The following is an 18,139-nucleotide window of genomic DNA, read 5'->3' on the forward strand; positions in this document are numbered from 1 at the left end:
TGGAACTATGATTTTGTTACGCCCATCACAGAAATGAGAAATTGAGACCCCCATCTGCAGTTCAGACTTGTGGCTTTAGCTATGGTCCCTCTCTAATACACACACACACACACACACACACACACACACACACAAAATGCAGCCAACAAGGAACAAAGACCCCACAAATGAGAAAAGAATGCTTTAATGAGAAAAGCTACAGTAACAATAGGCATGTGTATTAGAACATTCTCCAATCTGAACCGGGGCAGACGTTTCACTTACTCCATCATTCAGGCTGTTGACCTGGAAGAGACCTTTATGGACAAGGTGGACTTTGTGACACCTTTAAACTGACACAAAAACAAGTTAAAATGCCCACACTTCATGCCAAAAAAGGAGTTTTCTTCAGGTTGAAACTAAACTTGCACCTTCTATATCCCAGAAGCTGGTGTATTAGGTTGCATTTGTTGGCACATTGGTGGGTTTTACGCATCTCCCTCCCCCACGTTCCCTCAAGGTCCAGTACACCCCCAGACAATATTTCCTGCCCACCAGAGAGATCTTTACACTAATCAGTGTTAATTCCACCTATTCCACCTTACTTCTGAGCTAACTTTGAAGCCTCAAATTCCTCCGGACGCAACAAATGCAAAGAGATGGATCCAGTTGTGTTAGGGGGAAAAAAAATCTCTGCTACATTTCAGATCTTCCAGTTCTTTTTTGGTATGAAATAAGTGAAATATCCTTCCTCCCAGCCTATATGTATCAAGTCGCTGTTTTATCTCAGGTATCAGAGAGCAATGAGAGTGCCCAGGTACTCAAAATTCAGACCCCAGTTCCTTCTGATTGCCACGTCTCTGTAAAGGCCACCCATCCTCCCATGAAAAAAAAATTTATCCAAATAACCTCAGGGCTGGGACATTTTGTAGCTTTGTAACAGGAATCTGGGCTGGAAAATGAAGAGACATTCCGTTACGTCAAAATCCAAGGCCAGCATCGGGGGTTCGTCGGAATCTGTCTTGTCCTAAAAACAAAGTTATTTTTAAGCACAAGGGGGAAAAAACAAACAGCAAAAAGCAAATCTCCAACCAGCTCCAGATTCTCTTGGATCTGCACTTGGATTATCAATAATGAAACATCAAACTGATTCTCACTCTAGTGTTATTATTTATATTGCAGTAATTGCCAGAGATTGGGGTCCCACTGTGCTAGGCACTGTACAAAGTGAAAGACAGTGCCTGCCCTGAAGAGCTCAGGGTCTTAAATAAAAACAGAAAAGGGAATAGAAGAACAAAGAGGCAAAGTGACTTTCCCAAGGACATATGGCAACCCAGTGGCAAAGCCAGGAAAAGTGAGTTATAGCCCAGTGTCCTATCCTTTAGACCATACTATCTCCCTATCTCGTTTCTTATATTGCACTCATTACTCTTATCTGACCACAGATTTCATCCCACAGAGAGGGAACAGCATCGCCTGTGCCTTGTACCTCTTCTGAGTTATTAGCGTAAGAAATGAAAAGAGCAGCAAATCTGGGAATGCTTCCCTATGGCCAGGCTGAGTGTGAAGCAACAAGAGCTGGCTGAGATCCAGAAAAGCACTTGGCCCAGAGATCTAACAAAATAAACCGAGGATTCACTAGCAGAGGATGTAACAAATTATACTGTATTATCAAGAGTTTGCAGCAGCCGGTTGGAGAGTAAGTGGAGGGACCAGTCTGTGGTTGAGAATAAAGATGCAAACAGGCAAACTACTGGTGATAACCCATGATCATAAACAAGAAGAACACAGATGAGCTTAAGCTGCTACATGTGGCTCCAGATCCATGCTTCCCTCGGTGCTTGGGATGTTCAGGCCTGATGCTTTGGTTTGACCTATTAAACAGAGCCACACTCCTAATTCAGATTCAGATCCAAACCTCCACAAAACTCAGGTGGATTCATATCCAGGGTTTGGAGTTGGCTTGTTATACAGTTAGGGGTCTGTTATACATTTGGGCTCCAGATATGAATTTTCCCAAAGCTGCGGTGGGGTGGCGTGCATTCGATTTGGGACTATCTCTAAATAATAATCATGATGCATTATGTTAGCTGTGGGCACAGTCCATTCTGGATGTGGGCCAGGAGGATTTTAAATGTGCCAGGCATTTGCTAAAACAGTGTGTAGGTAGGGATGAGAGAGAAAGGCCCAAAAGAAAGAGAACTGGACAGTCACAAGAAAACAGCAGCTGTTTAAAGCCAACTCACATTTTAGTGGCAAATTATATTTTGGAACAGAAGTATTGGAGACCTGGACTTGACTCCTACTCAAATGAACTCACTCCCTAGGGCCTCAGCGAGCACAAAATCAAAAAGCCACTATTTTGCTGTCCTGTTCGTGGGTTGTGACAGTGTCAGATCTCACAAGCTAAGAAAAGTTGGGCCAAATCAGTGCATGGGTAGAAAAATAAACCAAAGCTGAAGAGAAAGGAACTGGTCCAAATGAAGGCAATCTCTTTCCCGGCCTAACAGATCCTTTGCGAAATAAGTGGGGTGGTTGGTTCCTAGGTCAAACTTTTCCCATTGGCTGTAAAGATATCAATACTGGGATAAGTTTCAGAGTAGCAGCCATGTTAGTCTGTATTCGCAAAAAGAAAAGGAGTACTTGTGGCACCTTAGAGACTAACAAATTTATTTGAGCATAAGCTTTCTTGAGCGACAGCTCACAAAGCTGTAGCTCACTAAAGCTTATGTTCAAATAAATTTGTTAGTCTCTAAGGTGCCACAAGTACTCCTTTTCTTTTTGCGAATACTGGAATAAGACACTCAGAAATGTTTTCCAGGAAGGGATAAGAAAACGATGGGCAGTAAATACTGGAAATGAAGTTCAGCCAGTTTGGCATGGCAAGACTTGGGTTTGGGGAACTTAAGCTCTATTGTAGTTTGCAAAACAGATTACTGAATGGGAGGCCAAAGGTACTGCCTGGAACAACTGAGGTCTTCATCTGGAAAACTGGGATAGCTGCCCATAAAGGTGGAGAATCTGTGTTGTGAATGGCCAGTAATGCTCCTGAGGATCTGGGTTTAGAGCCATAAGATTGAGTTGCTTCTTTCTATTTAGACATCATTTTTCATTTACCCATGACTTCCTCCCTAACCAGTTTCTTCTCGACTTCCCTACAGGGAAAAACTATGACAGCAAAGCCTTTAAATTACACAACTGTATTTTCAAAAGTGACGAGTGATTTCAGGATCCTCAGTTTTCAGGTGTTCAGCTTGGGACACCTCTAAGGGACTTGATTTTCAGAAAGTACTGAGCGCCCATCTTCTGAAAGTGAGGCCCTTTTAGGGTGCCTTACATTGGACTATCAAAAATGTAAGCACCCTAAATCACTAGATAGTTTTGAGACGGTAGGTCACAGAGTCATTGTACTTTAGTTCCAGTGCAGTGTGGAAAATTATGTGCAACTCCCTTGAATGGGAGTTCTCGGCTGAGTTCCTCCTACAGTCCACTGAAAATTTTCATCCCCTGTTACTGATCATTTGCATTTCATGCAATGATGGGTTTTCCAAGCCCAACTCAGAGACATAGATAGATTCCATGCTCCTCCCATCCACCCTTCACCCTCTTCTCAAAGGCTTGTATTATGGCATCTAGCAAGTGATAAGCCAAAACTAAGGGTAAGTTTCATTTTACACCTCCCAAAATTGGTGGGGTGGGTGATCAGACAAATAGTTACGAATTGGGCCTCTCATTATCAGTGTAATGGAGATAAATTATTTCTAGCCTCTTGTGTAATAAACTATCGATTTAAGAGCTGAAAATCTAGCCCTGAAAGATTTCATCTCTGAAATGCCTTCACACCCAAAAGTGCTGTTTTCCAGAACAGAGATGGAAGAGCAAATTGGAATTATAACTCTGGACAAAACTGAAAAGAAAACATAGCTTCAGATTTCATAATGCCCGTTCACAATAGTATTTGTCTGTTGGTCTCCTGAAAATGATCTGAAGGGGATAAATATTCCTATTATACAAACTGAACAACAGATACCACCTCAATGTGGAGGGGTAGCTGGCCAGGCGATTCTCCTCAGTGTCCAGGGCATCTTCGACAGTGGCTTTGGAGAAAAAGGCTGAGTTCCAGCTACATGGGACCCCACCCCACATCCCCAAGATGAGGTGGAGGCTGCAAAGCCAACAGGGGAAACTGAAAAAATGGTGGGATTGGGGGATGAAGAAAGGAGAGGCTCACCTAGTGTTCAGTTGGTCATGATGTGCTTCACAAAAGCTGGAATGAATAGAAAGAGATAATTTAGCATCTATTTCCTTCACTTCAGGAGCATTCTGCATCTGTTCAGCACTGTTTTTATTTAATTCCATTCCCCACTCATCGTTTTGCATAATTAATGCAATTTAGCTTTTTAAATAAGCCCCCAGATGCCATGGTGGCAAGTGCTCTACAGCTCTTCAAGATAATATCTACGGTATATTCTAATGGACTCTGTAGCCCATATCTGAGTGGCCAGCCTCAGCTGCTTCTGCGGAAGATGCAAGGAATCTCATTGTGGACAATGGACTTGAACTGGATCATGGCACCCAAACTTTGGGGGAGGTCAGATTCAAATCTTAGCTTTGTGGTTGAGGGCCATCATTGCACCAAACTTTCACAGGCTTACTGACACCAAGCCTTTTGAGATGAATCCAACCCTAACCACCTCGTACCTTCATAGTTGATACAACCATTGGCATCTTCCTGGCCAGCCATTAGCTTATCAACCTCCTCTTCACTCAACCTCTCACCTGAATAGAAAAAAAAATTCCTGCTCAGTGATTAGGAATGTCCGAACCATCACTTGGGTTGGGTGGTGGTCACTGTCCAAAAACTACCTACACGATAACAGCACCTTCTTAACTCATCTTAGCTGCTATCTGTCTGTTTGTCTGTCTTCAAGTCATAGCTGTTGACTTGGTATAGAGAAATCAAGCTTTTCAATTCTCATACAAGTGTGGGAGAGACACAGATTCTATGCTACCTCGCATACCTGCTTCATTTCACACTGAAGATCTAAGTAGCAAAAAGAACCTGGATGAAATAAGGTGTTGGTAATGTGTGTTTTTAATACTCAATAAGTGCTCAGGTGCTATGGTGATGGATGCCACATAAGAAAAGAGAGAGAGCGAGAGATCCCAAGTTGAATTTGCAATACTGAGTGTTAAAAATCCACTTTAGGGCTTGCAAATGGAGGAAATTTGATCTAAAAGCTGGTGACTCTGAACAAATATGGAAATCCCCACCATATCATTTTCACATTATCACTTTTCTAGTATAACCATACTTTAGGGGCAAAATCTTAAAGCCCTGAGGTCCAGATTTTTAAATATGTTTAGGCACCTCACTTCCATTGAAATTAATGAAATCAATGGGACTTTGGCATCAGTGGGACCTTTTTCCCCTCAGTTTTCACTTAAGAAAAACTCATAGTAAAGTCACTTCAGTTTAGCTTTGAGTTTTAGATCCAGGAGGGATCCAAGATGTAACACAGGACCCCTGTTCTTTCAGGGTCTGCTCCAGCTCCCACTGAAATCAGTGGCACAACAACTATTGATTGAAATGGTGCTCTTGGGAGCAAAGCATGGAGCCATCTGGAGAGTTAACAGAGACTAATTTATAGAAGGAATTTATTTTAGATAGTACTAACTATGATTATGATTTACAATGTTGCCAACTCTAGCAATTTAATTGTGAGTATAGTTTTCTTAAAGCCCCAACTCCGGGAGTCCCATGATTAAGTGAGAATCTCAGCTCTCATTTTTTCTAAAAAAGTGAGTTTCTAGTTGTAGGGAAAACCCTGAGAACATGACCCAGGTTAACCTAATTGCTCTGAATCCAGAAGATAAATAAAAAGAACCGAGTTTATTTTTAAAAAGTGTCATGTATTTAAACTGATCGCATGATTTTTGAGTACTTCAGGTTAGCAACACTGTGATTAATATATTTATGGTAGTGCCTAGAGACTGCCTTAGAATGCGGCCGCATTGTGCTAGGTGCTGTAGAAAGCATAAGAGACAGTCCTGGCCCCAAGCATCTTACAGTCTAAATAGGCAAGACAGATTCGGGGTAGGGAACAAGGAGTATAACACACAATTTGTGATGGTCGGCAACTGTCATGTTAGTGTCACAATTTTTCTTTTGAATTCTGCTCTATTAGGAGGGTATCAGAGAATGGAAAGGTAAGGGGAGGGAGAGAAGGAGAGCAGGGCAGGGCAGAAGAAGGAGGAAAGAGAGGAAGGGAGAATGGAGGGCAGTTGGAGTGAGGCTGAAGTGAAGATATTGTGGGTTGGGGACAACAGTCAGTCAGCACAGGGCAGAGGCTGTCCAGAGTCCAACCTGTAGGAAGCATCCAGATGACATCATCAGTGCCTGGCCAGTCCCTGCTACAGTTTCTGTACAGTTGGCTACTCTGCATGCCCCTGTCCACACAGCGGGAAGCTGGAGCGGTGGGTCCTATTGCCTCCATCAGGTGGATTGGAGTTCTCCCCTGCACTGTACTTGTTCTGTGGGTGGTCCTGGCTGGGCCCCATCTCCTGTCACCTTCCCACAATGTTGCAGAGCCTGCACAATCTCTCCTGCCCCTGGGTTAGGATTGAACTTTCCTGCCCAAGTGACCACAACTTGAGCTGAGTATTTAGCACATTCCCTAGCTCCCGGTTGCACCTCTCTGCCCCCAGCCTGTCATGATGTCTACCCCGAGCCCATTCCTGGCTCATCTGCTTGTCTCCCCCTCTGCTTCCCGGAACCTTAGCACGTCCCATTTGAAACTGAAGACTGGCCCGGTGTCTGTTTTAAAATCTGAATTCTTCATGAGGCCCCATCTCAACTGCACCGGACCAATCTGGATTTCAACACTGGTGTAAATGAGAGCAGAGTCAGGCTCATGGACCAGTCATGTGAGGAAGGGAGCTTCTTCCTTTCTCTGGGCCCATTTCTTCTCCCAGCCTGTGTCTGTATAGTCTCTTTAGAGCGTAAACTCTTTGGGGCAGGGACTGTCTCTTTTTATGTGAATGGGGCCTCGGTCTTTACTGGGACCTTTAAAGCAACACCATAGTAGCAGTATATAATAATCACCCGGAGCAGGCCCACAATGAGCTGTCTAGCAATTTTATCCCGCTTCACATACCTTTTGCAATGAAACTTCAAAGTTGGATGCTGACAGAGTGGCTACATGTCTGCCCATTGGTGTGCAGAATGGCCCAAATCTTCAGCTGCTATAAACTGCTGGAGCTCCATCGAAGCCAAGGAAGCTGCACCAGTTTTCACTGAGTGAAGATTTGGCCCTGCTCAAAAGTCCTTTGAAGTCAATGCAAATGTTTCCAGTGACTTTCATGGGGTTTGCTTAAGGGTCTTATTCAGCACTGTATGTGACTGCCAGGAAAGTATGTTGCAATTAAAGTGTCCACGGATGTGAAGTCACACTCAACAGGTTTTCTATTAACTGCTTAATGGTGAATTGAAAAGCTTTCCCCCCTGAAACATAGAGCCAAATACATGCAAAAAGCCACTTCAGATCTGCTAATCAATAACAACATATGCGTGCAGATTTTAAAAAGTTGGTGTCAATCAATTTTTCTGCTGGAAAGTGAAATTGTCAGGTAGCTTTAGCCAAATATATAGATGGCATTTAAAATAAAATATACTGGTCAGTTTTCACCGCTGTGTTAATCCAATTTTATATCATTGATTCGGGGAACATTGGGCCAGCTGGTGGAAATCTATGTCATTCCATTGAACCCAGATTTACACCAGTTGGGGCTGTCGGCCATTAATTAGAAATCTTAATCTGAATAAAAATGCACTGACTTTTTTGCTAATTCAATAATTTTCCTTTGGACTGAAATATTCCCCACCAGGGCTTGAAAGCCAGACATTACAGTGTTGTGCTGGGTCAGGAGAACCAGAAAGGGGAAATATCAAGCTAAAGAAGTGAAATTGACAAAACTGAGCAAACTAGTTTATTTGTCCAAGATGCTTTGAATGGACGCAGCTCCCCTGACCTCACTGACATGAGCCCACTTGCCTCGGCACTGAATTTGGTCTAGGGTGACCAGATATCACGTGTGAAAAATCAGGATGGTGTGTGTGTGTGTGGTAGTGGTGGTGGGAGGGGGTAATAGTAGCCTATATAAGACAAAGCCCTGAATATTGGGACTGTCCCTGTAAAATCAGGACTCTGGTCACCTAATTTGGACCCCAAAGTAAACAAACACCATAAATGGTAAAAAGGGAATTTGACATTTAAAATTCTATTTTAATCTTCTCAAGTGTCATTAGCAGAGATGGGCCTAAAATGTAATGCCTTCATCATAAGTCTACGCAACTAAAGAAAAACAACAAAGACACAGATGAGTTTTTCACAGTTTACAAAGAAAGTGTCTTCCAGAGCTGGACAATTGACCATATAAATTAACAGTTATCAGGGGGAATAGAATGATAGAACTAGAAAGAGAGAACTCAGAAAGAGAGAAAATCTGTGAACATTTGAGCTGAAAGATAATGATCCTGAGCTGGAATCATTTTAGGAGTTCTTTGGATCCCTGCCGCTAGAGGGTGACATAATCATCCCAGATGTTTAAGTGCACCTGTCTTTCTATCCAGCAGAGAGCAGTGGTGCACATTCACGCCAGTCAGTACGTTACCAGCTGTGCTGAAAAGACCTCAGAGTTTAAATGATATAAAGAAAGCTTTGCCTTACCCAGAGTCGCCAAAACATGGCGGAGTTCAGCACCCATGACCGTTCCGTTCCCCTCCTTGTCAAACACTCGCAGGCCTTCCACAAAGTCCTCATAGGTGCCCGTGTCTTTGGTCTGGGAGATGTGCTGGAGCATGGGCAGGAAGGTCTCGAAGTCAATCATTTTGCTGTTCATTTCTGTAAGAGCAGAGGTTCAACAGAAAGATGCAAGGGATTCTGTGGAGACAGTGAGGCTCAGGGCCATCAGAAGGTGAACAACACCTTGCAGGATGTGTGTGAGGGAGCTTGGCAAACTGTCAGCTAAACAGAAGGGCAGGAATATGGGACCATGATAAGAACAGAGAGGAGGGAGAGAGAGAGAGAGAGAGGTGTATGGAGAATGCTAGATAGGTGGGTGAGTTAATGTCTTTTTACCTCAACATAAGTTGGTCCAATAAAAGATATTACCTCACCCAACTTGTCTCATAGATAGACAGATAGATACATATATAGATAGATAGATAGTGTGAGGGTGGATGGATGGATGGAAGGGTATCAATGGGGATGGATGGATGGATGGAAAGGTATGAATTAGGCTAGATAGATAGATGGGTATGAATGGGGATGGATGGATAGATGGGTATGAATGGGGATGGATGGGGAGATGGATGGGGATGATTGGATGGATACATGGGAGGGATGGCTAAATAGATGGAGAAGAATCAGGATGGATGGATAGATAGATAGATGGGATGGGTGCATAGATGAATCTGTATGGGTATGGATGGATACATTATTATGGTTGGGAATGGATACATGCGTATGTATGGGGATGGACAGACAGCATCTGCAAGTATTTGAAATATGTAAATGTCATAGAGGGGAAACAATTGTTTAGGGTTAATCAATGCTTATTAATTAAGACTATGTATATGAAACTGAGCAAATGAAAATGAATATCTGGAAAACAGTCCTGGCAGTGGAATCAGTTTTGGTGTGCTGTAGTCTCCCCAGGGCATCAGGGCAGTGGTGGCAGCCCTGTAGCACAGGCATGTTTAAAACTGAGGAACAGGCAGGAAAGGGGCTGGTTATCAGATGGGCCTTCTCCATCTCTAATTTCTATGATCCTGTGCCTCCCATACTGAGCTAAGGAACGAGGTCCTCATAAGGTACAGTTCTTTCTTGGATAGCCCTGAAGTCCACCCTTGTGTCATCAGCCAAACTTGCTGTATCTTGATTCATCACAATTATTCAACAAGAGCCTGATTCTCCAAGGTGCTGAGTGGCCTCCGTTCCAATTAGCTTATGGAGATGGCAGACAGTGTGGGCAGGTCTGCAGGGCTAGATCAAGGTGTGGGTCTGGGAGACTCAGCCCTGCATTCCTATGAGCAGATATATTGAGTGTGGGGAGCTTTCAGAGAAGACCTGAAAACCCAACATTAAAGATCACGTGACACTTTTTTTTTAAAGAGCAGAGAACGCCCTACAATCCAGTCTACCTGCTCATTTGACCCTCAGAATATCTGAGCACCTGCTAAACAGAAATGAATTTTATCCACAAGGCAATCCTGTGAGGCAGGGAAGTATCATTATCCCCATTACAGAGATGGGGAATCGAGGCAGAGAGAGATTAAGTGTTGAGGGCTGAATGCACAAAAGGAGATAGGTGCCCAAGTTCCTGTTTTAGGTACCTCAGTCCCCGTTTTGGGACCACTTCAATGCTGAACCCTGAAGGCACCGAAACACGCTTGGTGCCTATGTTTCTGCAGTATGAGTTCCCTCGTCACCTATGTTTCTGCCTTTGGATGTGCACACGGCTGCCTCCTTGTGGGTGCCCAGGGACATGAGACCCAAAGCCATCCACAAACCAAGGGAAGATGGGCATGTGGACGCCTCCTTCACCGGAGGGGCCCAATCCAGCAGGCATGCCCAGAGGCTGCCTGCAAGCCTCCATAGGGGAGCTTACCCAAAACAGCTGGGGGCAGGAAAGAGGAGAAGATGTGGAATAGGCCTTCCCTCATAACTTACAGCCCAATGGTTAGGGTACGCACCTGAGAGAAGAGATCTGAAGAGGGATCTGCTACTTCTCAGTTGAGTGCTCTAACCTTTGGGCAATGGGCTTTTCTTGGGGCGGGGGGGTCCCTCAGTCTCTCCTGTTACAGACTCTCCCTCCCTCCCTCAGTCTCTCCTGTTGCAGAGAGAGGGAGAGCACACCTTCATGAGTATGACTCCATAGCCTTCTGGTTAGAGCACACCCAGGATGGGGGGGACCCAGGATCCAGTTCTCCTGTTCCAATGGGTCCTTAATTATATATCTGCAGTGCAATAGCTTCTCCACTTCAGGCAGAAGGAGAGGTGAACCAGGGGTCTCCCACATCCCAGGTGAACAACGTCACCACCGGGCGAAAAATTATGAGGAAAGGTCTCTTCTCCCCTGGCTTCTTGCTAAAATGGCATGAGGCACCTAATTCTAAGAAGGGTTCCCGGCTTCAGAATCACAAGCAGAACTAGGTGCCTCCCTGCAGCTGGAACTCAAGTGCCTATCTCTGTGAGAGGGGACACACCCCTCTGGCCAGCATCTCCCAATGGCTAGCTTAGGCGGCTGCCTGCCTTGCGTGGTAGCTTTGGTGAATCACAATGTAAGGTTAATTAATTAGCCTTTTAGAGCTGATATGGCAACTTCCACCTTTTCATGTTCTCTATCTATCTATCTATCTATCTATCTATCTATCTATCTATCTATCTATCTATCTATCTCTTCTTACTATATGTTCCAATCTATGCATCTGATGAAGTGGGCTGTAGCCCATGAAAGCTTATGCTCAAATAAATTTGTTAGTCTCTAAGGTGCCACAAGTACTCCTGTTCTTTTTGCGGATACAGACTAACACGGCTGCTATTCTGAAAAATGTAAGGTAACTATGTCTCCCCATTCATGTGTAGGAGCTTAGGTGCCTAACTCAGGCTTTGAGAATCACTGTGATTTTTCCAGGCACCTAGAAGTTAGTTGTTGTAACACTCATCATCACAACGCCAAATTCCTTTTGAGCTTTCAGCCCTAAGTGACTTGCCCAGGGAATGCATGGTAGAGCTAGGAATTGAGATCAGAGACTCCAGATTCCAATCAAGTGCCTTGACCACAATGATCATCTCTTCTCATTGCCACTGATTGACTTGGAGCCCCAGAGGAGGCTGCTACAGGTTGTTATGTTAACCACAATCAATCTTTCCACCAATGGAGGGAGACACGATCCGATTGGCCTGACAATTTACTCCTGGAGATCTCTCACCGAAAACAAACAGAAAGAGGGTCACTGACCTTCTGGTTTGGGTCTGCCAAGGACTTTGAGGACCTCCACTTGGGTTGGATTCTGCCCCAAAGCTCTCAGAACATCTCCACACTGCGCATATGTGATCTTCATCTCAGAATTAGGAGTTCTGTCGAAGAGCGAGAAGGCTTCCTTAAATTCTGAGAGACACAAAGAGAAAAACACACAGAGAGAGATAAAGTAATAGCCAATCTGAACCTTCCCCCCAAACTCTCACTCAACCTGACCCTGAACCTTTTGTTTTGCAATTTGGAAGAGCTGATTAACATTGTTGTTGTCTGATATGTTTGCATTCCTCCTCCACCGCACTTCCTGCTTCCAGCCGGGAATGGAATTAAACAGGTCAAACAGTTCTTCTTGTGGTATTTCCGACTCAGGGGAAATACAGGAAAGCTCATGGGAAAGCCAGACCTTGAGAGCTATGCAGAGCAGTGAGAGTTCTCTCCATGGCCCAGAACTTTCATTGACTTCAATAGCGACTCTACATGTCAATTGCTTGCGTAACAATCCCCTGCATGAGTCATCAGTAGGGTTTTACAATACAGGAGCTTCCTATTCCATTTAAGTTAATGGAGCATCTCTACTGGCTGGTAGCATTTGTAGGCTGTTCTCTTGTAGTGGATGCTCACTTGACACACATTGCCAGTGTGGGGATCAACCCCCAAGATGTTGGGGTGCTTATCCAGGGTGAACCCTACCTCTGACACTTGAGTGACTAATTATAATACAGCCCCTTCACCCCTTCAAGAGGTATTGTCAGTAAAGACAGACTAATGTAACGGCCTAACTGTACAGTCTTTGCTCAGATAAAAGCCCATTGAACATAATGACTGAACGACGATTGAAAGAATTCAACCTAAGGGAACTATATAGTGAGAATAATTGACTGCTAAAGACGAACAATGTAATAGTGGTTAGCAACCAACTAGGAAGTTTACCTCTTGGCAATCTGAGGAAGCAACAGCAGAACAGAGGGGATTGGTGTTGCTATTTGAAAGCCCTGGCAATCAGAAGTCTTGTAGGCCTTAAAAGTTAAGGGCTAGATTCTGAACGGCACAAAGGAGTAGCTGAGTAGCACAATGGAGCCAGAATTTGGCTGTAGTTGGAAGGGAATTCTCATCTAGTGTAAAGATGATAGGAGCCAGTTCCTGTACCAACAGGTCACCTTTACAGCATAGGGAGTGTGTCAGGGACAGGCAGAGGCAGGCAGTGGGCATGCAGGGTGTAGCAGAACAGAGCTCCCCTCTCCGCTACTTCAATGCACAGTTGGCATATAGTCTCTTAGGGATTGTAAGCAGTTGTCATAATCAAAAGCAGCCCCTAGGCTACTCTAGCTGCTGTTAGGACAGCTTGAAAATCAGCCAATAATTTATACCACAAAACGTTTTCAAGAATAATAGACATTATTGGTGGGTGGATTTGAAATGTTCTGCTCTGTGATGGGGAAGCGACTTTGCAACACTAGAACTGTCTCAAACTTCGTGTTTCACTGTTCCTGTGTGACCCTTGCTTTGCTGGAAATGTGAAGACCTTGAAGTGCAGCGATAAATACATAACCTCACACCCCACTATCAGTGCCATGTTACCATCCAAATCTGTTATTTCAAATTGGAAAGGAAGGCCCAGTCAGTCAATGATGTGTAATACATCCATTGTCACATGTTCTCCTGGTTGGGCTGGGAATGGATTGAACTGGCATTGGCAATGGGTATGTATTGGACGGTGTATTTCTGGTCTCTTTGGGACCAGATTCCTTAATGGCTGGACAGGGGAGAAGAATACAAGCTATTCAAGCTGAGAATGTAGGTAGCAATTAGTCATAATAATATAGCCACTGAGTGTGCCAGTGGTTTAATGGCTAACTTAAGTATAGAGGAAGGAAGAGCACCCCGGTTTCACTGCTTTGAGTGCAACTGTGCGAGCCATTGAGCTCAGAAAGAGGGATGCTTTTGTATATGGACACAAGCGATCCCCCAAAGCCATTGACCTTGTGCTCTCATGAGAGCGCACTTTCATTACGATAAAGAACCACCTGAGCTGCAGGTGACTATGGCGCATCATGTCCTATTACAAGATGCTGCAAGAGGCCCAGTTTCAAATCAAGTTCAGGCCTGCCTTTAAGCTTTCTCGGGGCTTCCACAGCACGGTGAGAAGTTAAGCATCTAAGATAGATAGGTGGATTTCCCTGCTGCCCCGAATCCCAAGAGAACCGCTGGTTCAAATTTGAATACCTATGGCACTATGGCGTTCTCTGTCAAGCCATCAGCAAGGGTACCATGAGATGAGCCCCATGCTGTAGCAAACAATTCCCAGGGGATCTGGTGTCTGCCTTGTCTATGGGGACAACGCCCAGAAGAGGGAAAGAGAGAGAGAGAGCAAGAAGAAAAACAAAGAGACAGACAGGGAGAGACAGAGAGACTGTGCATATCTAGAAAGGGAGAGAGGGGATGCAGAAAGAAGCAGTGGAAGAAAAGAGCAGAGGGGTAAAAACAAGCAAAGTGCTGCAGGAGGAAAAAGGAGAGTGGAGAAGGAAGGGACTAACAGGAAAAGAAAGAGAAAGCTGCCAGGAAATGCCAGTGGAAAGAATGAAAAAATGGAAATAAAGGAGAGAGATGATAAAAAATGAGAGGAGAAGTGAGCAAAATTCCGAATGCAAACTAATGAATAAGTGAATGGAACAGGATACAGGGAGGGCTAAGGAAATCTAGTCTAGCCAGACTCCCATGACATGCAGACCGGGGAGAGAAAGGCAGACAGGAGAGGGATAACCGCAATACTAAGGGCCAGATTCAGTAATGTGTAGCTGTTAAAGCTAGAGTGACAATTGTGATAATCCAGCCTGGGGTCCTGCATCACACAGGCCAGAGAACATCATTCCTGCACTGAGCCGCACCACCGGTGGTGGGACTGGAGCCTAGAGGTTGGTGAGCATGGACGCCAGTGAGACTGCCCGTGTGAATAACTGCTCACCAGTGTCAGGGGCTCATCCTCTCACCCATAGTCCACAGAGCGCTAGGAGGTGAAGGAGAGATGGAATTAGGACAAGGCTGTGATGGGAAGTACCTGCTTGATGATGCACCCAAGCACAAGGCTTGCGAGGTGGGTATAAAACCAATTCTTTGGCAACATTTACTTCTCCTGACATGAGACACATTTCTGGTGACTGTATTTGTTGGCGTACGAAGGTGGAAAGTCTCCACAAGTGATCAGAGCTGGAACCTGGATCTGGGGCATGGATTGAAGGGTTAGAGGATCTTTCTCATAGACTCATAGACTTTAAGGTCAGAAGGGACCATCATGATTATCTAGTCTGACCTCCTGCACGTTGCAAGCCACAGAACCTCACCCAGTCCTGTAATTGACCCCTGACCTCTGGTTGAGTTACTGCAGTCCTCAAAGCGTGGTTTAAAGACCTCAGGTTACAGAGAATTCACCATTTACACTAGTTTAAACCTGCAAGTGACTCATGCCCCATTTGCAGATGAAGACAAACCCTCTCCCCGCCCCCCCCAAGTCTCAGCCAATTTGACATGGGGGGAAAATCCTTCCTGACCCCAAATATGGGGATCAGTTAGACCATGAGCAGGTGGGCAAGACCCACCAGCCAGACACCTGGGAAAGAATTCTCTGAAGTTACTCAGAGCCTTTCCCTCTAGTGTCCTGGCTCCAGCAGCTGGGGATTTTCTAGATTTGCCTGTCCTCGTTATTAACTGACTGCTAGCTTATTGGGCCTGATTCACCCAAAGGCCCCTTTACATGCTGTGCCCAGTGTAAAGGGACCTTGACGTGGATGTAAATGAACCTTTCCACCGGAGCCTTAGTGTAAATGAGAATCTGGCCCAATAACTTGACACTAAATCAGTTTCCCAAGAAGCAGCCCACTTCACCAGAGAACCGTCCTTTCTTGGACTCGCCTCTCCTTTACCACCCCAACCCGCTTGTGCGTGGCTTTCAAAACCATTTATTTTGTGACCCTCCAGTGGCTCATCTGTAACAAACCAGGGTGACATACATACAGGCTCAATAAGCTGTCACTGCGGATTGAACCCAGCACTTTCTGCACCTATCTCCCAGGCGAACGGCAAACTCTCTTAGGTGTAAGTAGCAGGTTGTTCTACTTATGGAGGCCACACACTCGAGGGCGATATGATCCTGGGATATGCTTATAAAGTGTGGGTTCTGTCCCCCTCCAGTGGCTGCACCATGATGAGGATAACTATGAGGATAACCTGCTATTGCTGCCAGCTAAAAGAGTTACTCCTTCAGTTCCAGCGGTGGAGGTCCGTGCTAAAGGTGCTAGATTCAAAGCCTACTGACTGCTGGAGGCTACAATTACATCTCTTCACCCGCAGTGACACACCCAGACCACAGTCTGAGAATCATAGAACTAGATCAGGGGCCGCTCAGGGCGCTGAAGGCTGGTTGTCTAGGAACAAGAACCATAGACTGGGCTTGACTAAGCTCCTGCACTTTGATGGTTTGCCAGGGACAGAAAGAGGCTCCTTCTGTGCTCTGACCACTTAGACATCCTGGCCTCTTAAAAATTTATGGCCTTTGAGATAGAAAACAAAATGCCCTTTTATCGTACTGCCTGGAGTGAAACAAATTGATGCCTCTGGAAAGCAGACATGGAAAGAGACAAACTTGGGGATAGAAGCCTGGCCAGATTCAACACCAGACATGGTGCAATCGGTCTGTTTCCTCCACCCTTTGCTGCCAAGAATGAGGTTCTCCCCAGCCTGGCTGGTTATCACCACTCCATTTGCTGCGAACCTGTCCGAAGATCATGGCCCTTCCATCACCATGGGCTGAAGGTGAAAGTGGCGGCTCTGGCCTGCCATTGTGGTGGCTCTTGCCTGACTGCAGCTGAAAAAATACATCGGGTTTTACTCGCAGTGTTTCTCTCTCGTTTGCTTTGGCCTGTCCTTAACTATTCGAAAGTCCTTGTCAGAAGGAGCTCCGATCTCCATCTGGCTCATTCAGTGGCACTCGCAGAGCTGTGGCTTTGAGTTCCAGCGCAGACCTTGGCCTGATGCTGCCATGCATTGCTTGGGAGCAGGCGGGAGGGAAAGGGCTGTTGCACTGTGGAAAAGCTCTGATTCCATTAGCCCCCTCGGCAATGCTGCGATTTGGGAACTTCCACCGAAACACCCTCTCAAAGTCATTGCTGAAGTTCCCATAACCTACCCATCATCTTAAACTGTCTGGACCAAACAGCAATGGGACAGGCCTCTCTCTGTTTCCTCATCTCTTTATTTCTCGTCCTTCCTGCGCACTCTTCATTTTGGGGCTCTTCCCCACCCCATCTCTCTGGTCTCTCCTCTCCCTGCAGTAGCAGGATGAGCGGCAGTAACCGCACTCCACTTCACGGGGGCGGGGGGGAACTCACTAGAACGCCTCCACTCCATCTCCCTCTGCCTGCTGCAGAATCAAACAAACTAGATTGCTCTCATCAGTTTCTTGCTGCAGATGACTCCTTATGCAAAGGGAAAAGGGGCCAGGCATCTCCTTTGATGAAGCTCCTAGGTTGAGCCCAGAAGGCAGCAGGGAAAGATCAGGGCTTGATCTACAGCTCATTGAAATCAATGGAAAGACACCCACTGCCAATAACTTCAGGGCTCCAGTCCACAATGAGGGTCAGGAAGGAATTGCACCAAGGACCGGACAGGCGGGCAGTATTTTTAGCTCATTCAGTATGTGATGCCTTTACTGACCGGTGCTTCTGCCGGCAGTACCCTCTCAGCACCCACACCACGGTATGTGGAAGCGTCAATAGAGCAGAGTGGAGTTGGCATGGGCTGGGATTTGGTGTCCTGTAGTGTTCTTCCTCCCCTCAGTAACTCACACTGTTGCTGATGCAGTGCTGGAAGGGTGTATTGCACTTCATGGATGCACAGGCTGACATGGTCCCTGCCTGTGGGTCCCACTTTGAAACTGTCACTAGATAATATGGCAAACCTGGATTCTCAGCTCTGTCTGGTAGCCTATGGGTGAAGGAGATGGGCATGGTTCCCTGATTCCAGGGACGGTCTATACCCTCCCTGGACCTGCTGCACTTTAGAGCAGCCTTAGGACTGCTCCAAAATACACCATATATCTGTGGTCTCCAGAGGTTCTCTCCTGGCT

General features: G+C 45.5%; 1 protein-coding gene across 1 annotated transcript in view; it reads right to left on the minus strand.

The window, feature by feature from the left end:
• Positions 1-315: 315 nt before the first annotated feature.
• Positions 316-18,139, minus strand: part of MYL3 (myosin light chain 3) — a 40,375-nt gene continuing 22,551 nt past the window's right edge. The window contains exons 3-7 of the mRNA XM_038390791.2: positions 12,004-12,153; positions 8,709-8,882; positions 4,681-4,758; positions 4,211-4,246; positions 316-1,006 (exon numbers count right to left, since the gene is read on the minus strand). Of these exons, the coding sequence (XP_038246719.1) occupies positions 4,218-4,246; positions 4,681-4,758; positions 8,709-8,882; positions 12,004-12,153 (431 nt within the window). The 3' untranslated portion in view covers positions 316-1,006; positions 4,211-4,217. The remainder of the gene's footprint in view (positions 1,007-4,210; positions 4,247-4,680; positions 4,759-8,708; positions 8,883-12,003; positions 12,154-18,139) is intronic.

The sequence above is a fragment of the Dermochelys coriacea genome, chromosome 2 (genome assembly GCF_009764565.3).
Source record: "Dermochelys coriacea isolate rDerCor1 chromosome 2, rDerCor1.pri.v4, whole genome shotgun sequence".
NCBI classification, from domain to species: Eukaryota; Metazoa; Chordata; order Testudines; family Dermochelyidae; genus Dermochelys; species Dermochelys coriacea.